This window comes from Euphorbia lathyris, chromosome 6 (genome assembly GCF_963576675.1).
Source record: "Euphorbia lathyris chromosome 6, ddEupLath1.1, whole genome shotgun sequence".
NCBI classification, from domain to species: Eukaryota; Viridiplantae; Streptophyta; class Magnoliopsida; order Malpighiales; family Euphorbiaceae; genus Euphorbia; species Euphorbia lathyris.
The window spans coordinates 26534491-26557569 of record NC_088915.1 but is presented as its reverse complement, the minus strand read 5'-3'; the positions used below and the strand labels follow the sequence as shown (position 1 = coordinate 26557569).

The 23079-nt window shown below is 32.4% G+C and overlaps 3 protein-coding genes across 7 annotated transcripts; 2 read left to right on the top strand and 1 right to left on the bottom strand.

The window, feature by feature from the left end:
- The first annotated feature begins 1226 nt into the window (after nt 1–1226).
- Nucleotides 1227–6334, top strand: LOC136233386 (uncharacterized). 3 transcript variants are annotated; one of them, XM_066023021.1, is made up of 9 exons: nt 1229–1412; nt 2680–2868; nt 2964–3714; nt 4041–4105; nt 4504–4565; nt 4674–4777; nt 5308–5380; nt 5514–5694; nt 5848–6334. In XM_066023021.1, exons 2-9 carry the CDS (start codon nt 2685–2687, stop codon nt 5931–5933), a joined length of 1506 nt encoding a protein of 501 aa, XP_065879093.1. In that variant the 5' UTR covers nt 1229–1412; nt 2680–2684; the 3' UTR covers nt 5934–6334. The 3 variants fall into 3 exon arrangements, with proteins under 3 accessions (XP_065879095.1, XP_065879093.1, XP_065879094.1); XM_066023022.1 differs by having other exon boundaries at nt 1229–1416; XM_066023023.1 differs by lacking the exon at nt 5848–6334 and having other exon boundaries at nt 1227–1412; nt 5474–5657.
- Nucleotides 6335–15482: 9148 nt separating this feature from the next.
- LOC136233365 (pentatricopeptide repeat-containing protein At4g18840-like) lies at nt 15483–22927 on the top strand. Of its 3 annotated transcripts, XM_066022998.1 has the most exons (4): nt 15483–17736; nt 18352–18501; nt 22399–22652; nt 22761–22927. In XM_066022998.1, exon 1 carries the CDS (start codon nt 15508–15510, stop codon nt 17446–17448), a length of 1941 nt encoding a protein of 646 aa, XP_065879070.1. In that variant the 5' UTR covers nt 15483–15507; the 3' UTR covers nt 17449–17736; nt 18352–18501; nt 22399–22652; nt 22761–22927. The 3 variants fall into 3 exon arrangements, with proteins under 3 accessions (XP_065879070.1, XP_065879069.1, XP_065879068.1); XM_066022997.1 differs by having other exon boundaries at nt 15483–17545; nt 22399–22927; XM_066022996.1 differs by having other exon boundaries at nt 22399–22927.
- Nucleotides 19281–20966, bottom strand: LOC136233367 (expansin-like B1). The gene is made up of 5 exons (XM_066023000.1): nt 20765–20966; nt 20556–20662; nt 20291–20472; nt 19860–19992; nt 19281–19606 (listed from the first exon to the last, which is right to left on the bottom strand). Exons 1-5 carry the CDS (start codon nt 20907–20909, stop codon nt 19403–19405), a joined length of 771 nt encoding a protein of 256 aa, XP_065879072.1. The 5' UTR covers nt 20910–20966; the 3' UTR covers nt 19281–19402.
- Nucleotides 22928–23079: the final 152 nt, after the last annotated feature.

Below are 23079 nucleotides of genomic sequence, written 5' to 3'. Positions count from 1 at the left end.
AACGTCCACAGAATCCTTACGGCTGTATTTACGGAAGTCATGTTCTGGTCTGTGGCATTGTCATTTTACTAAGAGATCATTTGAGAACGTGTGGAGAGAAGAACCAACACGGCCTGGCCTAAAGCCAATCCATAGCCCCCAAAATCTTTCTAAGATGAGCACGGGCTGTTTTTTAGAAAGTAGATTAACTCCCTTTGGAGCATTTTTTTCAATCACAAGGCATAGATGCATCCCAATGCACAGAAAGCATGCAAGAGGCTCGATTTGCAAGCAAATGAACAAATTCCACCGTGCCATTTTTGAGGAGAAAGACATAATATTCATTGACTAAATAGAAAACAAGATTTAGTTTGTGTTAAAATTTATTTATACTAATTAAAATATAAGTTGAATATCTAATATTGTCCTGATAAATAAAACTATATACTTTAATTTATACAATCCATCCGGAGGCTATTTTTTCATTTCTTTGTTTTAAATCATATTTTTAATGTCATTTCATGTTTTTATCGCCTCCTTTTTCGTCTCCTTCACTCTCCATTCCACAGTCCACATTGAAATAATGCACGCACATCTCCCTCTTCGCTTTTAATCTCAACTCTCCATTGACCCGTCGTCATACCCACAATAAAAATGAGAATTCTTTTATTATTTTTATTTATTAATGATTAGAAACCGAAAATAAAAGGTTAACCAAACGAAATAATTGATTAACCGATTAGCGGTTAACCGAATTTAAATGACTTGTATATAACTAGTGTTTTTAAAAAACCCATTAAATGATGACAAAAAAACATCATTTATTTTTGGTCTCATTAGGCCCTTTATGATCAAATTAGTAAGTTATGAACATTTAATTCTGTTAAAAATTCGTTATTAACTTCATCTGTATTTGAAATTATTAAAAAAAATATTTTTTACAGTTTGAATTAAGGTTTTTACATTTTTTCTACAGTCACATTATACATTCAAAACTGCATTCAAACAGTGAAAAAATACAAATTTTGAATTCAAGTGCAATGAATAACAATATGTTAACCGAATTTTATGTTCAAAATTACATTTTTTTTTTATCATAAAGTGCTTAATAAGACCAAAAATAATGATCACAAACTTAATATACCCTAATAAAAGATTAATAGCTTAATGAACCAAATAATGGTTTTTGCCTTAAATGATTATTGGACTCGAACCTCTGCACTCATATGTTCTGTTCTATTTTGTTTTTTTAAGTTGGCATGGGCAAAACGACGTCTTTTGACCTCTGCCAATAAGGAAAAACGAAAGAGAGGTAAGAGCAGAGGAGGCGAGGGAGTAGCAAGACCAATCCCAACCCGTCGACCGGAGAGAGGCATCAGAGGCGCAGAACCGTCGAACGGAACAAGGAGCAGACGACCGCCAACTGGAGAGAGGTAGGTTAGTTGATTTTTTAATTTAGGGGTTTTCTTGTGTATATTTGTTTTAGTTAATTTAGGGATTGCTATTAGTTGATTATTACTTTTTGCTGTTTAATATTGTTTTGTTAATTATTATAGATAGTTTAGTTATTGAATTGATTTTTCGGTAGCTCAAATAGCGTGGATCCTCCATCCTTGATGTTAAATTGCTCTCATGGCCCCATTGGTAATGGGTTATGCATTGGTTGAATTAATCTCTTGTGTGATAGGTTTTCTTATGTTTCTTCTCAAAATTGTTTTCACTCTACTAACGAGTACTATAGCTCTACGAAACTAGTTACATAGGAACTTATGAAATATTTACTGAAACTCTCTGTAACGTGGTGTACATATTTATAATGATTAAAGCAGATTCTATGTCGGTTTTTCCGTAATTTACATTGGAAATGTACCATAAGGCTCCAGGTCTAAGTTTTCAGTATTTCTATATTTTTCCACTTCCACTATGATTACTTGTTCTGCAGCTAACTATTATTTTGGAGATTCACTAATACAGGTGGTAGTAATAGTTGCTTGCCAGTGCTTAGTTCCTAAACATTGTCTCCTGTCCTTCAATTTTTACTGGTTTTGTTAATAACTTTATTATAACTAGATAAATTTCTTTGATTTTTGCCTAAATTTGTTAAAGGAAATAGAAAAATTCAAGAGAAAATGAGCTGATTTTGATTTTGTTATTATTTGCTTTCTAGTTTATGTTTTGATGGTATGTTCACATGATTAGGACCTGAAAGTGGAATTTATTGGTAATTATGGGCATGTTGAGGTTTAAGGTTTTAGTTTCTATTTAACATGTTGAAATGGTTTGAGCAATTTGCATATGATATTACTCTCAAAATTGAGAAGGGTGAAAAACTTAGATTTATTTTTTTTGAACCAAGAAATAAATGTAGAATTTTATATCATGCTTGTTAAAATGAAGTTTCAATCACTGCTAAAATGTCCGTTTTGTTTGATAGTGCCCTTAGAAAAAAAAAAGAGAATGGTGCCTATTGAAATACGCTCTATGAAGTGACAATGTAAGTGTAAATGTATATCACTTGTTGAAATGGGTTGATCCAAGTTAGTAATACTCTCTGTTTGGAAGATGAAACTCCTCTAGTTGGGTTCACTTCATTTACTGTTTGATAATTTTCTGATATCATCAGACTTTGATTTCGATGTTCTTTTGATAATTTTTTTGATTAATTAAGCTTTCTCATTTCTATGATGTGTGAATCACTAGAAACTATGCAAGGAACCAATTCCTTGAAAGAATATCTAAAACGATACGAGAGTAACAATGAAGAAGAGAAGAAAAAGAAAAGAAAGAAGAAAGTTAAACCTCATGGACCAGGTGTTTTGGTTGTGGATGAAGATCCTGTGTGGCAAAAACCAGTAAAACTTGATGAAGAAGAAGAGGATGATTCAGCTGGTAAAACCATATCAATACTTTAAATTTGCTTTGCATTGTATCTTATATAAATTACTTTTCTTTTTGTAACGGATGAATATTGACCTCTCTTATAGATGAAGAAAAACCTCAAATTGATGAAGATATAGAAGTTAAGAGAATGAAGAGGCTAGAGCAGCTTAGAGCAAGACGACATTATAATGCCATTGCTGAAGATGGAAGTGGATGGGTACCACTCTCTACTAAACGAGCAATTACTGATCAGAATTCTGATATATCTCCACCTCGTAGACAGAGGACAAGAAATGATGCACCCTCACCTTCACCTGAAGGAGGGCCATTGGATGCAGGAAAAGGTGATGCAGATCTATCACCTCCCAGGCAGCGGAGGAGACATTACACTCCTTCACCTGAGCCTGATTCAAATATTGGACCTTCTCGTGATCTACAATCTGATTTGTCCCCTCGTCGTATAAGGAGAGCTCGAGATAATACACCTTCACCTGATCGATTCATGAAGTCTACAAGAGAAGTTGCTGGCTTGTCATCAGATCTTTTGCCCTCAAAGAAGAGCAGGACTGAGATTGGAAAGCCTGCTCATTCAAGAGATTTTTCACCCCCAAGAAAGGTCAGGACTCGTACTGGAAACTTTCCTGGCTCACCAGATCTTTCACCCCCAAGGAAGAGCAGGACTAATGTTGGAAAGCCTGCTGGATCACCAGATCTTTCACCCCCAAGGAAAAGTAGGACTGATGTTGGAAAGTCAGGATCAAAAGCTTCTTTGACTGCAAGGCCAAAAACTGGTTTAGTTTCTGGCCATGATATCCAACAAGAGATATCTCAGTCCAAGAAGAGTGAACTGTTGAGGTAAACTCTTAAACATTTATATGTTGAAACTTCAAGTATTTGCTCGTTCCTGTTGTTGAGCTGGTTTCATTTGTTGGTCATAAGTATTTTGTAGTCACTTGTTAAAGAAATTTGTTTGTGGTCTTGAGTTCATATTTGGTGATGGGCAACTTTTCTTAGGCTGATTTTTGTAGCAGTTAGTTTCTTTGTCCTGTCATTCTTTCTTCATCAATGATTTGCAGCTTTTGTTAAATTAAAGGGAGCTAAAAAGGATCTGTTCACTTATGTTTTAGTTTAGAAAAATCCATTATTCTGTTTCTGATTCATGTGTTTGTGCCTTTCTTAAGGTTTGAACAGATGGATCCTTCTATGAGTGGACGGGGTGCTGAAGCTGTATTTCGTGATAAGAAAGGTTAGTAATAGAAAAGTAATTTCTAAACATTTCTGATGCTATATGTTGATTAGAAGTGAATAACAAACTCAAGATGAAATGAAAATTAAAGAACGGGTATTTTGCATAATAAATGAATTTCTATTAAAACTTTTAAAAACAAACTCAAAATCTCCAGGGATTTAACAAAATAGGAAAGTTTAGGTTGCCTTTAATTACCAAAAACAGCTAAGGTTTATCAACATCCAAAGTAATTTTGTTCACAGTTGGCTGGTCCCTCCACCCATGAATCTGCATGGTTAAACAAGAATTTTCAGTTTGGAAATCCATTTGTTCAAGCTAGATGAGTTATCTAAGTTCTTGATTACATGCATGCCTGAATCCTGATATGTCAAAGTCTTGACACATGAAACTTGCAGGGCAACGTATATCAAAGGAGGAGTACTCAAAATTGAAACAAAGAGTGGAAGAAAAGCCTAAGGTATTTCATTGAAATCTATATAGAAATGTAAGGTTATCCTTTGTTTTTCTTTTGTATTTTCTTTTTCTGCTATTTAACGTGGGGTTCTTTTCATTGTTATTTGATCAGGACATCAAGTTAGAGTGGGGCAAAGGCTTAGCTCAAAAGCGGGAAGCTGAGGCTAGGATCCAGGAATTAGAAGTTGAGAAGGATAAGCCGTTTGCTCGTACTAGGTGAGGCTGAATATTGGTTTATTAAGTAAACCACACAATCCACCTTAATCTGCATATCTTTGCGATTTCTTATAACAAACTGCTCAGGAGAAGCATTTTATTATTTCTTAAGATAAAGTCTCTTTTGTTGTAGACATGTGTTTGTCTTGAAATGGAAATGATGGTTTAGTTTATCTTATGAACCCTATGTTAACCTGTCCAATGAGCGATTGCATCATGTAAATTTGTTAGTTGTCTCTTTTAATTTCTTTTCAAGGCATGCGTTCTTCGTTTCTTTGTCTCCTTATATAATGTAGTATCACGTGTAGTTCAAAATGTTATTGTTTTCATGAGAATTAGAAGTGGTAAGAAGATGAAATGAAATAGTATGTCATGAAAGTTGTTGGATGTATAGGTGCCCACTAATACATACCCTTATACCAAAAAGAATTACAAGGAAAGATATGCAATCAGCTGATTAATAGAACAAGATGAAGTATATTGGCTTATTCATTTGAACAGAAGCTAATTGCTTTGTATTTACTTTGCAGAGATGATCCTGAACTTGACAGTATGCTGAAAGAGAGATTAAGGTGGGGTGATCCTATGGCACATTTGGTCAAGGTAATGAATTGACTTGCTTATTATGTGGGTTGAGATTATAGATAATTTGATAGAGTTGGATAGTAAGGAAAATAAGTAGTTGCTTTTGTGCAGAATCAAACATTCGTACTCTCTTTTTTCTGATAAATTGCAGAAAAAGCATTCCGGGGTAGTTCTTGCAGATCTAGGGGATAGCGAGAAGATGAAGGAGTCAGGGTTTGTAGTTCCCCAAGAGATTCCAAATCACAGTTGGATGAAAAGAGGAATGGATGCTGCCCCAAATCGATATGGAATAAGACCTGGAAGACATTGGGATGGGGTGGATAGGAGTAATGGTACATTACTTCCCACTAAATTTGAATCATTTTGTTTTTTGATTGAACAACGTTGGACTAGGACAATAGGACTTGATGTGATAATCCTGGTCCTCATATGAGGTCTGTTGAGAGACTAATTATTGATTGGCATGTTTATGTATGGTTTTGCAGGATTTGAGAAAAAAATGTTCAACAGGCAGAATGAGAAACGAGCTACAGAAAGAGAAGCTTATCTCTGGTCTGTGTCTGACATGTGAATGGAGCTGCAAATATGTTTTCTTGCTGTGAGCAAAGTAAAGGAAGTGCGGGCAGAGCTTGTCATTTTGTATTCAGTATGAAAGGCGTTGAGGAACATTGCACAAACAAATTGAATGTAATATATCAGCAAACCAATGCAACAAAGCTGGTGTTGCATTCGCCCAGCCCAGCAGCACTATGAATGAGGAAAAAAAAAATCCTTTAGGGTTGATTGAGCTCCTTAATTTTCTTAGTTTTTGGGTGGAAGTCTAGAATCCTGTACATATTTGAAGAGGTGAACCCATTACTGGGTTCTTCTACAATCTCAACCCCAATTTTGTTGTCTACTTGACAGATGTTTTAATGGTTATGAAACAAATGGATTAAAGAGTTAACCCAGTTAAAATTTGAAGACTTTAAAGTGTGTACTGACTACTGAGTACTAGCTCAATTTACATTATTTGCTGGGTTTGATTGGTTTAACCGAGTTTGATTGGTTTAACCGAGTTTGATATAAATAATTTGAGTTCAGCTCAATCTACATTATTTTTACATCCGGTCCAGATTGGATCAGGTTAAAAAAAAAATTCTCAAACTCAAGTTAACTTAATCTGTTTAATTAATATATCTATATTAAAAAATAAATTAAAAGTAAAAGTAACCGATAATTATGAATAAAAAAAAAAAATGCATCAACCTGAAATTTAGTTAATTAATTTAATAAAATTCAACAAATATGAGCTTAACGAATCTTTACAAAAATAATAAAAAAATTATATATATGGCTGGGTCGGGCTGACTTGATTCAATACTCAACCCATTTCATTAGAACTCTTGAAGTGTGTTGCTTCAAATATTAAAGGGTAAATTTCAAAAAAAACCCCTGTGGTTTCACTTTTTTGCCAAAAAAGGACTGTGGTTGTTTTCGTTTCAAATGCAGGACTGTGGTTTATTCCGTTACACTATTTACGGATTTGGTGAAGATGTCGTTAATTTGCTGACGTGGCTGAAGGGCAATTATGGGTTTTTAAAAAAATTGGGATAAATTTTTTTTAAAGAACCTGTGGTTTCACTTTTTTGCAGAAAAAGGACTGTGGTTTTTTTTTTCTTTTCAAATACAGGATTGTGATTTATTCCATTACACTATTTACGGATTTTGTGAAGATGTTTATTTGCTGACGTGGCTGAAGGGCAAATATGAGTTTTTTAAAAAAATTGACTATAAAAGGCTTTGAACAACCATGTGAGATTGCGCTCATGTGAGATTTTATAGTCAATATTGTAGCCACAAAATAGTTATAAAAAATTCATCGGTAAATATTGTAGACCCAATATAGTTATAAAAAATATATTGATCAATTTTTAAAAAAATCCATATTTACTCTTCAGCCACGTTAGCAAATAAACGACATCTTCACCAAATCCGTAAATAGTGTAAAGAATAGATCACAGTCCTGTATTTGAAAAGAAAAAAACCAGTCATTTTTCTGTAAAAAAGTGAAACCACAGGTTTTTTTTTTAAATTTACCCTAATTTTTTTAAAAATCCATAATTGCCCTCCAGCCACGTCAGCAAATTAACGGCATCTTCACCAAATCCATAAATAGTGTAACGGAATAAACCACAGTCCTGTATTTGAAACGAAAAAAACCACAGTCATTTTTTGGCAAAAAAGTGAAACCACAGGGTTTTTTTTTGAAATTTACCCAATATTAAATTAGCATGTTTAAATTCACTTCATGGATAAATATACGAACTATTTTTGTCACGACCCGAACCTGGCCATGACCGGCGCATAAATTAAGACTACCTTAACCTATGCTAGCTTCAAATTCAAAGTGCAAATTAATACTTGTTTAACTAATAAAGGCTTCTAGCCTGATGATACAACTTAAACTGTACAGAAATATATCCCATAAATTTATCCAAAAGTCTCCAAATCAGTAAAATAACAATATCTAACTAATAATATCCTCCTTCAACATCGAACCCAAATGTCTGCGCAGCTATAGAGATCTTAATCTGAAAAATATAAAATCAACGTGGTATGAGATTTTGTCTATGTGAGCGAGTGAGTGATAGTCATAGCACAACAGATGGGGAACAGGCAGATATGCAGATAAGTTTCAAATTTGTTTTCAAAATTTATCAAACATGATAATGCAGAGAAACCAAATAATATTGCGATATTTACTCAAATCAAGTAAATCGAATAATAATAATTAAATTTCAGATATGATCAAAACCACGGTACAGTAACATCAGAATAATGATATTCCACATTGCCAAAGGCTAGATAACAGATATAGATGGTAGCGCTACCAGATTCAGATACAGAATGTCTTCACCGACCTTATGCATGATTCTAATACAACTGACACAAAGACAAACAAATACACAGATAAAACAACGACAAATAATGCAAGCCTAATATGAGGATCGGTGAGACATGAAAACAGATACAGATATTACTGAGCACATGTACCGGTTTCAAAGTGTATAATTTATATCTCATAATATTTTCAAATAACTTAAATATCCAGACGGCAGAATTCGAATAAAATTTCAGATTTTCAATACACACGGTAACAGATAAAATCAATCGATTAACAGAATTAAGTATAATCTCAAAGAATTTTTACTTCCAAATAAGATAAATGATATCAGACAAACTAATGTACTAAGGGCCTGTTCCCAGAAGCCTAGGCTCTAATGCAGAGAATATTTGACAAATAAAATTAAGCTCAAGAATGTCTTTTATCATTTAAAAAGAATATGCACTATTTTGAACAAATAACATTTTTAGAAAAGTTCATCAGAACTGTCTTAAAGGAACGAAAATAGGAGATAAATCTAAAAATCGGATCGAACTATTTTTATCAAACTTTTTAATATTAATTACCAAATGATCGAAAGATATTTTAAACAAAATACTTTTATCAAACAGATTTCATGCTAGAAATTTCAAAATCAAACAAATAGTGTCATGAACCATAATTACCACTCACCTCGAACTCCAAATAATAGCCAAATCCAAATCTTAGCTACCAATCTTCCCAATCCATCCGAACACCGTCAAATTTCCTATTTGATCAACATATTCAACTAAATTATTCTAAAATTTCTATCATACTCACTGAAATCTACAACCCAAATAAGATTGGGTCAAATTAAACTATAGGGGAATCGAAGTAAGTGAATTTATATTATATACTGAATATATGGTTTTTACCAAAGAACAAACAACTAATCTAAAATACCTTTTTGATTGAAGAGTTAAAGCAATTGTTTTCCAACTTCCTCAAAATTGATGATCGTGGCTGGAAGAATTTGTGTTGGCGAAAACAGAGTTTTGTAGAAAACGTTTTCACTTAAAACTGATTTTTATTATTTATTTACTTGTTAAGAGTTTAAATAAAATGGGAAGCTTAAACTAGGAGAAGTATAAAGTGTAGATTCTAATATATATATTAAAATATAATATTAAGATAATAGAAAGAAAAATTAAGTAAAACCGCTACCATTTAAACTTTTTCGAAAATAACATTAATTTTATATAAAATATATTAACAGATCTAATATTAAAAAAAAACAAACCATCCATATCTATAAGTTATAATCTAATATAATATGACTTAGGTAGATTTTTTTTATAAATAGAATATAATTAAAATAAATAGATAAAATAGTTTTACAAATTAACTTTCCACTATATATAATATCATTAAATTTTAAAGTCACGATCTTCTTAAAATACAAACATTTATTAACTAATAAAATATAAAGATGGATAATTACCACTATTTTCAAAGATATAATAATAACTTCAATTTTTTTTTTTAACAACTAAAAGTAAAATACGGGATATTACATTCTCTCCCTCTTAAAAAAAATTTCGTCCTCGAAATTTAAAATATTATCGATTTCTATCAAAACTTAGACTAATGAATCTGTATAAATCACCACTACGATTCTCCGGATGAAATTTATGTATTATCTAAAACTTAAAGCCAACTATCTTACAACATACTTCACTGCGTGGCTCTCAAATGATATGCCACTGATACTATATGCATCTGTCTTAATCTAATAACACATATTTCGAAGCACAACATACTGAATGTGAATTACTAACTTGTCATTCTGAGAAAATACGAGTTGCATTAAAAAAACACGTCAAATTTAATATCTGTCTATCTCTTATTTCACTCTTTGAAAGTTTTGAATATTCTAACTATAATACTTAGATATAACTATTCATAAGAACTAATGTCACATGTAAGCAATGCATATTATACTCCTTATAATCCCAAGCTTGCATCAAACAACTATATCGATTAACTGATCACATGCTATTAGCTTAGAAAATTATAGCCTTATTAATTTTCGCCTTTAATTTATGAAACACTTTCAATTCCATTGTCCAATATCCATAACCAAATTCACTATAACCTTAAGCAGATGTCACTTTGATAAAACAATCTCCAAAAAAAAAATACATAAAGCTTAATCCCTTTCTAATATTTTAATAATTAACAACCACCTATTGAAGGCTATGTGAACCACTAAAACACCATAAACATCAATTCAATTTTTGTTTTCCAAGCCATAACCTCTGCTCCTTTATTATGATAATTAATAACTAAAGCTTTAACCCGATCTACTCCAAATTCTTTCTAAACCCACACTAAAGACTTAAAAACAAAAATTCCATAACCATTCAAATGTTTTAATTGGACCATTGTTTTAATTGGACCTCTACGCATATAAAGAAAGCTGTACTTCACTCTTATAATGGTCATAATATATACGCATATATATATCAAACAAACTCCAATAAAATAACTTAACCACCTAACACCCAATATATCCAAGATCATATAAACATCCTAAGCCATCAATACCAAAATCATTTATTCTTTCCAAAACTCTTAACTAATCATCAAATATATTTCGATTTCACATCTCATATTCATGAGTGGACTACCGACGTCCAAAGTACTTAAACTTTTAATTTTTTTTTCCAGCTCCTAATTACCTTGGCCGATGTTGAAGGTCTAAAAAAAATTCAATAACAGACAAACTTTAATAAGACAACCTCAAAATAATAACTCCAAACCTATTTATCTATTACTATTCAATCTTAACTATTGAATTTATAGAGTATTAAAACCTCAAATAAACTCTCACTTAGTTCTCCAAATCGTATAACAATATCTTCAACTAATAGTTTAATAGGGTATCTACATAAAGCTTTGACAAACCAACTCCAAGCTATAATATCAACATTAAGGGCATGTAAATCTACAACTATCAAGGACCTTATAATAACTAAATCTTTGATTCAAGAAACCCAAAATTAAGATCAGCCATATAACAACTAAATTTTTCTAACTATTGTACCTTTATGAACCAATAATTCCAACTCATCTTTAAGCTAATGCACCAGCCAACCCGTATAAACAGCAAGCCTTAATAATGATATTTAAAATCGTTGACCAAAACTCTAAATAATAACTTAAGCTATACACTAGCCTAAAAATTCTATAAGTATTCAATTTTCCTATATTGAACTTAACTACTTCGAATATACTTCCACTTAATCACCAACCCATATAATAAAGATCTTCAAAATGCCTTGATTATGATATCCACTTTAAACTTTCATAGACAAACTGGAAGTCGAAATATCCACATTAAAAGCTTCTAAAATCTATAACTATACTAAGAACCTTACAATAACTAAACTTTTGATTCACTAAACTAAAAATTAATGTTACATATACAAACACCAAAATATTCTAATCATTCAATGTACTCTACTGGGCCATAACTCCAAATCATCTTTTATCAAATGCACCAGACCCAACAATCCATAAAATAGCTGACCTTAAAATCATTGATAAAACTCCAAAATATAGCTTTAGCCACACCTTTGGCCTAAGAGGTAACCTAGCGCTCTGATACCACTTTTGTCACGACCCGAACCTGGCCATGACCGGCGCATAAATTAAGACTACCTTAACCTATGCTAGCTTCAAATTCAAAGTGCAAATTAATACTTGTTTAACTAATAAAGGCTTCTAGCCTGATGATACAACTTAAACTGTACAGAAATATATCCCATAAATTTATCCAAAAGTCTCCAAATCAGTAAAATAACAATATCTAACTAATAATATCCTCCTTCAACATCGAACCCAAATGTCTGCGCAGCTATAGAGATCTTAATCTGAAAAATATAAAATCAACGTGGTATGAGATTTTGTCTATGTGAGCGAAAATCTCAGTGAGTGATAGTCATAGCACAACAGACGGGGAACAGGCAGATATGCAGATAAGTTTCAAATTTGTTTTCAAAATTTATCAAACATGATAATGCAGAGAAACCAAATAATATTGCGATATTTACTCAAATCAAGTAAATCGAATAATAATAATTAAATTTCAGATATGATCAAAACCACGGTACAGTAACATCAGAATAATGATATTCCACATTGCCAAAGGCCAGATAACAGATATAGATGGTAGCGCTACCAGATTCAGATACAGAATGTCTTCACCGACCTTATGCATGATTCTAATACAACTGACACAAAGACAAACAAATACACAGATAAAACAACGACAAATAATGCAAGCCTAATATGAGGATCGGTGAGACATGAAAACAGATACAGATATTACTGAGCACATGTACCGGTTTCAAAGTGTATAATTTATATCTCATAATATTTTCAAATAACTTAAATATCCAGACGGCAGAATTCGAATAAAATTTCAGATTTTCAATACACACGGTAACAGATAAAATCAATCGATTAACAGAATTAAGTATAATCTCAAAGAATTTTTACTTCCAAATAAGATAAATGATATCAGACAAACTAATGTACTAAGGGCCTGTTCCCAGAAGCCTAGGCTCTAATGCAGAGAATATTTGACAAATAAAATTAAGCTCAAGAATGTCTTTTATCATTTAAAAAGAATATGCACTATTTTGAACAAATAACATTTTTAGAAAAGTTCATCAGAACTGTCTTAAAGGAACGAAAATAGGAGATAAATCTAAAAATCGGATCGAACTATTTTTATCAAACTTTTTAATATTAATTACCAAATGATCGAAAGATATTTTAAACAAAATACTTTTATCAAACAGATTTCATGCTAGAAATTTCAAAATCAAACAAATAGTGTCATGAACCATAATTACCACTCACCTCGAACTCCAAATAATAGCCAAATCCAAATCTTAGCTACCAATCTTCCCAATCCATCCGAACACCGTCAAATTTCCTATTTGATCAACATATTCAACTAAATTATTCTAAAATTTCTATCATACTCACTGAAATCTACAACCCAAATAAGATTGGGTCAAATTAAACTATAGGGGAATCGAAGTAAGTGAATTTATATTATATACTGAATATATGGTTTTTACCAAAGAACAAACAACTAATCTAAAATACCTTTTTGATTGAAGAGTTAAAGCAATTGTTTTCCAACTTCCTCAAAATTGATGATCGTGGCTGGAAGAATTTGTGTTGGCGAAAACAGAGTTTTGTAGAAAACGTTTTCACTTAAAACTGATTTTTATTATTTATTTACTTGTTAAGAGTTTAAATAAAATGGGAAGCTTAAACTAGGAGAAGTATAAAGTGTAGATTCTAATATATATATTAAAATATAATATTAAGATAATAGAAAGAAAAATTAAGTAAAACCGCTACCATTTAAACTTTTTCGAAAATAACATTAATTTTATATAAAATATATTAACAGATCTAATATTAAAAAAAAACAAACCATCCATATCTATAAGTTATAATCTAATATAATATGGCTTAGGTAGATTTTTTTTATAAATAGAATATAATTAAAATAAATAGATAAAATAGTTTTAAAAATTAACTTTCCACTATATATAATATCATTAAATTTCAAAGTCACAATCTTCTTAAAATACAAATATTTATTAACTAATAAAATATAAAGATGGATAATTACCACCATTTTCAAAGATATAATAATAACTTCAATTTTTTTTTTAACAACTAAAAGTAAAATACGGGATATTACAATTTTTGTTTAGTACTGACTAGTGTAATAATGAAAAATACAATTGTTTTTCTTATTAAAGTAAATACTTAGCGTTAAAAAAAAGTATCAACTTAGACATCGATAACGGAACGTGATACGTCATTCATATTACTCTGTTAAATTCTGTCAATTGTACGTGAGAAATAAGAACTTAACTAATGACGTGTCATATTTCGTTAGGGAGGCCTACATTGATACTTTTTTTTAAACGTTACTACATTAGTGCTATTTTATACATGGAGTCTAAATTGATATTTTTTTTTTTAACGTTACTATGTTAGTGCTATTTTATACATGGAGTCTAAATTGATATTTCCCAACAAGAAAACCTTAGATTTATTTTGTTACTTTATCCCTAGTTTTGCTAAAAAAAAGTTTAGGATGGAATTCAAAAGTTAAAATAAAATCTGGGGTTTATGATGTAATTTTGTTAAAGAAAAACTTAACTGGATTGTGTTCTGGGGGAAAATTTTGTGTTCTGGAAAATTTTATGCAGGAAAAATATTGTGCAGGAAAATAAAATATTTTCCTGTGTTTGGCAAAAACACTGGAAAATATTTTCCGGTGTTTGGCTACAACACTGGAAAATATTTTCCAACCACTAAAAACGTGAAAACACACAAAAAAAAACGTGAAAATTTGTTAAAAACACAAAAAGTGAAAAAAAGCTAAAATCATGAAAAGTAAAAAAAATTTAAAAACATGGAAAAAAGTAGAAAAACACGAAAATGTGAAAAAATTAATGTTAAAAACACGAAAAACGTTTTTTTTTCACATTTTTTGTACGTTTTTTCGCGTTATTAACATTATTGTGTTTTTTACATTTTCTCGTGTTTTCAGTTTTAGTTTTTCGGTTTTTCCCTTTTTCACGTTTTCTTTTTTCGCGTTTTTTATTTTTCGCATTTTGTTACTTTTTCGTGTTATTCACGCTTTTTCATGTTTTTCGTATTTTGTTTGTATTTTTCGTCTTTTCATGTTTATCACGTTTTTCACTTATTGTCACGTTTTTGTGCTTTAGCATTTTTCGCATTTTCTTGTTTTACGTATTTTTTCATTTTTTTATGTTTTCGTGTTTTTTTGTATTTTTCACGTTTTTGTATAATTGGTGTTTTCTCACTTTCTCACTTTTTCACGTTGTTCATGTTTTGTGCTTTTTCAAGTGTTTGCATTTTTTTTTTTGCGTTTTTGTGTTTTTCATTTATGTTCACATTTTCATGTTTTTGCGGAGTTTTTTCATATTCTCGTGTTTGGTAACGTTTTCACGTTATTCATATTTTTTCTTGTTTCATATTTTTATATTTTTTTAATTTTTTTCTAAATATTTATGTTTTGGAAAAAATAGTTTACTCTTAAAAGGGTAAAACAAACAAACACTGTAACATTGGTAAAACATTTTAGAGCATAGTATTTTCCCAAACAAACAGGGCATTTAGCATGAACAAGTGTAGTGTTACATTGTTGAATACAAACGGGAAAGAAAGGAGAATGAAAATGAGAGTGAAGACCTTCTCCCAATCCCAATCATCTATTTCACTTGACAAGTTCCTTCAATCTCAGAGAAATCTACCGAAACGTCCACCACAACTATTTTCAAATGATTCCAATTCTCAAGTCACAGCCACTGTTACTGATCCTCCTCTACCTCCTGCTCCGTTAGACCTCAATCATCACGTTTTGCAGAAATTAGAACATTCATGTAACAATATCAAGCAATTCAATCAAATTCATGCTCAGCTTATAGTTTTAGACATCTTTCAACACTCTCTTGCTGCCAGTCGCTACATAAAGAAGCTCTGCAATTCTTTGAATTCGATTTCTCATTGTCTTCATCTGTATGATCACATTGAAGAGCCTGACGCTTTTATATGTAATACTATAATCAAAAGCTTTTCCACTGTAAATAAACCACATGCTGCCTTGAGATTTTACTATGATCAAATGATTGCAATGTGGGTTTTGCCTAATCATTACACGTTTCCGCTGATTCTCAAGGTGTGTGCTGATTTGAAGTCTTCCAATGAAGGACAGAAAGCTCATGCTTGTATAGTGAAATTGGGGTTTGAGTTTGATACTTTTGTTAGGAATTCCCTCATGCATATGTACTCTGTTTTTGGGAGGGTTTCAGATGCACGTATGGTGTTCGATAATGGGTATGTGTTGGATTTGGTGAGTTGGAATTCCATGATTGATGGTTATGTGAAGAATGGAGATGTTGGTCTTGCACGTGAACTGTTTGATGAGATGCTTGAGAGAGATGCTATTAGTTGGAACTCTATGATTTCTGGATACGCAGGGATAGGAGACATGGGGACAGCCAAGGAACTGTTTGTGAAAATGCCAGATAAAGATAATGTATCTTGGAATATTATGATTGATGGATATGCCAAGATAAGAAATGTTTCAATGGCTCGTTGGGTTTTTGATCAGATGCCTCTTAGGAATGTGATTTCTTGGAATATAATGTTGGCCCTCTACCTGAAATGCAAAGATTATGGTGAATGTTTGAAACTATTTGACTGGATGATTGAGGAAAGACAGGCTAAGCCAAATGAAGCATCTCTTGTTAGCGTCTTGACTGCTTGTGCAAATTTTAGAAAGCTTAAGCTCGGGAAATCAATTCATTTTTATATTATCACAGATTATGAGGTTGAACAAGATGAATTGCTTTCGACTGCTCTCTTAACAATGTATGCAAAATGTGGAGAACCTGATTTGGCAAGACATATTTTTGATGAGATGTCTAAGAGAAGTGTTGTGTCATGGAATTCTATAATCATGGGATATGCTGCCAATAAGCTGGGAGAGAAAGCCTTGGAGATGTTCTTGGAGATGGAAAAGAGTAGTATTATGCCAAATGAAGCTACTTTTGTGGGCGTTTTATGTGCTTGCTCAAATGTAGGAATGCTTTTAGAGGGTTGGTGGTACTTTGATCTAATGCAAAGAAAATACAAAATTGAACCAAAGACAGAGCACTATGGTTGCATGTTTGATCTCCTTAGGCAGGCTGGTTTGATGAATCAATTAGAAGATCTTGTTAGAAAAATGAATTTAGGAATTGAATCTAAATTATTTGAAGCTTTTAAACATGCTTGTAGAACTTCCTCCTATTCAGAGCTTGGAGAGATTGTGGCGAAGCAACTAATCAAGTTGAATCCAAAGGATATTGCACCATATGTGCTGTTAGGAAATATCTATTCTGGAAAAGCAAAATGGGACGAAGTAGGAAATGTGAGAGAGATAATGAAGGAAAATGGTTTAGATTCTGCTGCTATTACCCTGGCAGAGTTTGGATCAATTTTTAATCTAGAAGAAGGTTCACTCCACAGGAGAAGTATGGTGCATTTGATGCTAAGTGAAATTTCTTGTCAGATGAAGTTGTCTTCTGCATATTATTGCAACAGTGTCAGAGAACTTGGTGCTGAATGAAACACTTAGGAGGACATCCAGATAGAAGAATATTGTTCAAAACAGAACATTGTTGAATTGCAAAGGGAGAGGGATAAAGACTTCTGATCTTGAGATGGTAAGCAAAGATTTTGCAATATGTTTAAAGATTAGAGAGCCAGAGAAGATTACATCAGAACAGAAGGTCACAGTGTCCAACTACAACTTTCTTGGACAGAATTGTAGTGAAATTTGAATTGGTTGTTTTATCATCCGAGGTTAAAAGCAGCACAGTGCTTTAGCTTCTTGTAGTTTTACATCTTAATATTGGTAAAGTTACATGTCTCCAGATAATTCAAAATTGATAATTTTTGTGATTCATGGTTATAGTCTTCACACTTATTTTTGTTTTCATTGAAAAGACGAAAGATGAATATCTTTCCCCTTAGATCTATAACTTTTATATACTTTTTCCTGTGGACAGATTATATAGCATGCTAATGGAACTACAAGTTTGGGAATTTATGTTAGATTTAATTAAAAGTTTAAAAAATATTAGCTCTGACTAAGTCTAGTTAGTGTTTTGAGAATAATGTAATCTTTTAGTTAGTGGGATTTTAGTGGGTTTAGTAGCAATTAAATAGGAGAGTGGGTTGAGTGGCTAGATATTTTATTTTTCTGTTTCAAATTAATAGCCTTATAAAAGACCCTGCTATTTACGTTTTATTGTAGAAAAGAATTGCAGTTTCATATTAATATCAATATCATTCTTTCTATCATTCTGTTTCTTTTATTGTTTTTGATAAAAAAACCAACAACTTATAATGCTTATGTACCTTGCTACTTTATGATCCTTTTTTTTGTTGTTGTTGTAGTAGTAGTCTTGTAATATACCTTTACTTTGTGGGTACTTGGGTAGATAACTTTTACTTGTTTGCTTTTCAGTTTGCTATTGGCAGCAATGTGACATCACCAATTGATATAGCAGTGTTTGTACACCAATATGCTTGTGTTATCATTGGAATTTTAGCCAAAGGAGAAAATGACATTGATCTCTAACAAGGGCAGGAAGACTCATCCGTTTGATCAGTCAAGGTTAGGAGTTGATTTTCTATTTGTTTTTTTACATTCTATTCAATTGAATATGTGAAGCTGCACAGTTTGGAGGAAGGTTATCTATGTAAGTTGTTATACTGTATTGGTATCATTTGCCTCCTCCAATATATAAACGCAGGCAGGTATTGAAAACTTCTTTGGTTTGTATGTTAAGTGTACACTAAAGAATGTTAAGTTAGAAAGTTCATATAAAGAAAAAACTGGGTTCTTTTTCTTTATTGGTAGATCTTGATGTGTTCAAAGTATATTGGAAAATGGAAATACTACTACATAAAAAAAAGAACAACCAATCCTTAGTCCGAACTAGTTGGTGTCTGCTATATAGATTAATTATTGTTCTTATATGATCTTCCAAAAGATCTAATAATCCAAGGCCATTTTCAACAACCTTCTTCCAAGTTAATCTTGGTCTTCCTCTATACTTCTAACTATATCAAGTTTTATTCTCTCATATTTTCACACTGGAGCAATTGTAGGCTTGCTTTGAATATGTCCAGAAGACCTTAGATGTCTTTCTCTTGTTTTATCTTTAATGGATGCCACGTTTCTTGAAGATACTCATTACTAATTTTATCTAGCGTATTTGCTCACTCATCCATCTCAACTTTCTCAGCTCTGTTATGCTTATAAAGGGAAATGAACGACCTAACATTCAAAATTTTCAGAATGCTTAGAATTATTTTATTCAACATTGAAATCATTACATTCACCAATGACTCTTATTATACTCTACCCCTTGATCAAATGAAAAAATAAGGAAAAACTGAAGACAAAAAAAAAAAAAAAAAACACACACATGTATAATGAATAAAATGAAGCTTATTGAAAAACAACATCTATGAACTAATTGGGACTTAACCTATGACAATCTGGCTCATAGTTAAACATTCACTTGTACTCCAGTATCGTATGTTTCTCCTGCTGTCCAGTCTTGGGGTATGTTGTTGACAGGAACAACCCATGTCTCATCTCCATCCTCGTCGCTGAATAGCATCCTCAGTGACAGGGGTCCCCTTGGGGGTGATGTAGTTGTCCATACTGCTCCATAACTCCGATCCAAAAGCTTGCATACAAAATTTTGATTCTGCACATGAAGAACATCATCTCTTTTAAAATAACGTCTATATCATATCTGTTGGTAATATTGGTCCAGAGTGTCCACATGATCTTATACATTTATTTTAATGACCGAGGCTATAGTCTTCTACTTGATTTTTTTTTTCATTTTCTTTTTCCATGGCACATAGTTTCATGATTATTGAGTTGAAAACCATTTCTTAAAGAGCATTAGATTTGAATCCTAAAAAGGCCATTTTAATGTCATATATGTAACATACCTCGCATAGCTGGACAGCTGTAATATCCCTGTTTCCTTGTTGATACCGTATGACAAAGGCCAAATAATGAGGATAGTTGCTGTTTTCATCAATTTTGATTGTTATGTTCTTGTCTGGATAGCTGCACGCGATACTGGATATACAGAGCAAAAGGAATCAAATTAGCATGCAGGTTTTGGAAAGACTATATGGGAATTAATAATGTTCCTATTGCCTAGTAAAACTAAGACATGAATAGGTTAGAGGTGGAATAAAAGTATGGAGCACATATGTATTATTTATGCCTAATTCCTCTACGTGAAAGAAAGATGACAGTTCTCATTGAATTTTGTCCAAGTCATTTATTCTTCATTTCCTTTTTATTTCGTATGCTCTTAATGCCTATAATAACAGACACTTAGTAACATGTCTGATGTCTTTTGGCATCTCACCGTCTATATTCAATATCAACTATTCCAAGGGATAATAGTGAAGCAGCAGCGTCTGTGGTTTGAGCCATCCGACCAAAGGCTTGTCTGCTTAGAATGAAGTCAGTGCTATCACTGGAACCTTGGTCGGTAATAACAACAGTTACTCCTTTGTCTGTGCAATACATACTGTTACTGCACCTCACCTGTTGAAGAAAAATCATTAAATCAAGTTCTTAAAAATTTTAGCACTTCAAAAAACAAAACCATATGATGCTTTGACAGATACCTGATAGCAAGCACCACATCCAACACCACAGCGGTAGAGCTCAGATGCAGCTGATACATCTCCACCATTTATTGTTGCTCCAAATGTACCAAACCCACATGCACCTCCTATAATTCATAAAAAGTGATTGTAAGAACCTTATGTAGATATCAAGTACATTGTAAACCATTATACTATCTTTTTTTCCCCATTTTAATGAAGCTTCTTACTATCGGTTCCTTGTTCGTCAGAATTTGGATAATAAGCTGCTCGAGAATGAGTAAAACAGTCGCTACATGTTGCAGCCTCTAGCCGAGTCTGTGAAATAAACAAAATTGTGAAAAGGAGCAAAAGCGACTGAAGAGAAGAAGCCATTATATGATACAGAATGATAAGGGAAGGAAAACAAAGAAGATAAGGTTGTAGAGCTTGAAATGAATGCACAAGGTTTGTAGTATTTATAGCAAAAGCAGAGCATTCATTTTCTTTAGTTTAGAAAACCTTTCCATGTTTGACATTCTTCTGATAACAATTATTCAAAACGAGTGGATTTGATAGGATTATTGTCAAGCTACCTTCTTTAGACCTGGAATTACTTGTTTTAGAAAAATGTGAAGGTGACCTTTCAAATTCTTTTGCAGTTTTACTTGCCTTGTCAATGTCTCCGATTTTTTAACAGAAGCCTTTAGTTAATTAATCAGCTTTCCAGTGTGAAATGTATTAGTATTTACCTAATAAAACTAAAAGGTCCTTTCTCATCTAATTCTCTTTTGTTATCCTTTTGTTAATTTTTTCTTCTCTCTCAGGTGATACTGATGCAGTTTTATGGATGTCCTCATTCAAAGCATCTTAGAGATATCCATAGGGCTTAACACATCAAGAGCCACCTGAACTTGTCCAAAAGTTTGATTGACCCCCTAAACTTATAAAGTGTCTGTTTAGCCTCTCAACTTGCTTAAAATAACCTATTTGCCATCTGGATTTGTTTAAAGTGACCTATTGGCCCCTGAACTTGCTTACAACGATCCATTTGACCCCTAGACTTGTTTAAAGTGGTATACATTTCAATTTGTCTAAACCGGTAAAAAAATACAAAACTTAAAAAATAAAAGCCTAATTCGTTATTCTAAATCTTAAAAGCAAATTAACTTTCTATTTTTTACATCTTTATGGCGTTTTATATATTTAGGGATTTAATCATGACACTTTAAGTAAGTTTAAAGGGTTAATGAGACAACATGTAAGTACAGGGGCCATTAAGCTTTTTAGACAAGTTCAAATGCCACTGATGTATTAAGCCTATCCATAGAATGTGGAAAAGGAAAATACATGTACGCTATGGGACTAGGATGATGTGTGATTGAATATTGAGGAATAGACTATAGAGAGATTAAGCAAGTGGGGCTGGATTTTGAATGCAGCGATTGGATGCTTTTACTCAACTTGGGTTGAGAGAAAAGTAAATTGAATAAAGAATTAGGTCTAATTGCACCAAGCAGCTCTTTTGTTAGGCATCTTGTGATGTTCCCACCATTATCGCATGGCCTTTGATTTCTTGGCATCAGAACAGAAGCTGTAAACGAAACAACCATATGCAAATAACTGCTAAAGGCGGCCTGGAACAGAGGCAAAGTTTAAGAAATACCATATTCTACTGAAAAAAAGGGCATCTTTTTCACGTTTGACAATATTGATGTTGTATTGTAGAGTCAAATTCAAAGTTATTTTATTCAATTTCCCCCACTCAGTCTAATTGGTAGGCAATCTGTAAAGAGGTAGTATTCACATCAAAATTCATTGCATTGTGACCTGTTTTGGTAATTGGGGTAGTCATATTCTCATAAAGTATTGGTTGTTTGTTTAGGCTCAGGAATATTTGGGAGAGGATGAGGCAGACGGGTTAGCAGCATGCCGACGCGGACTGGCATGAAAAGATCAGTCATTTACTTGAGCCCCATCAGCCATTATATGGTAACTATTTGGACCCCATCAGCATGCCTACTATCAGTATTTGCTCTGCTTAATGGATAGGAATAAACTTCATCTTGCATTTTCTAAGGTTTCAAGCACAAATATGCAGTGCCTTTCCAGATTCATTTGAGCATGTTTAAGTACCAGGTAGACCTGAACATGGATTACTTTCATCATGTAACTGTAATTTCTTTGGCATCTTACTTCAGCTTGCTTTTTTTTTTTTTTTTGTACTTGGTGTGTCTTAATTTTAAGATTAGCTCTATAAAGGGCGGCCCGGTGCACTACGCCTCCCCGCTAAGCGAGAGGGTTCGGAGAGGGGTCCCCCACAAGGGTGTACGTAATTCATGCCTTGTAAGCTGTAAATGTCTCCATTGAAGCCACCTTTGAAATTTTAAATAATTAAGCAAGATTGTAATGTCTCTTTTCATTTTTCAGTATTTTTAATAATTCTAGTTTATAAGCCAAACCATAATTTTCTTTTTTTACTATAATTGTTTCATTCATAGAGAAATAGTATATCTCCACATGAGTAATTAAAATATTACAATCCAAAAATATATCATAGAAGCTT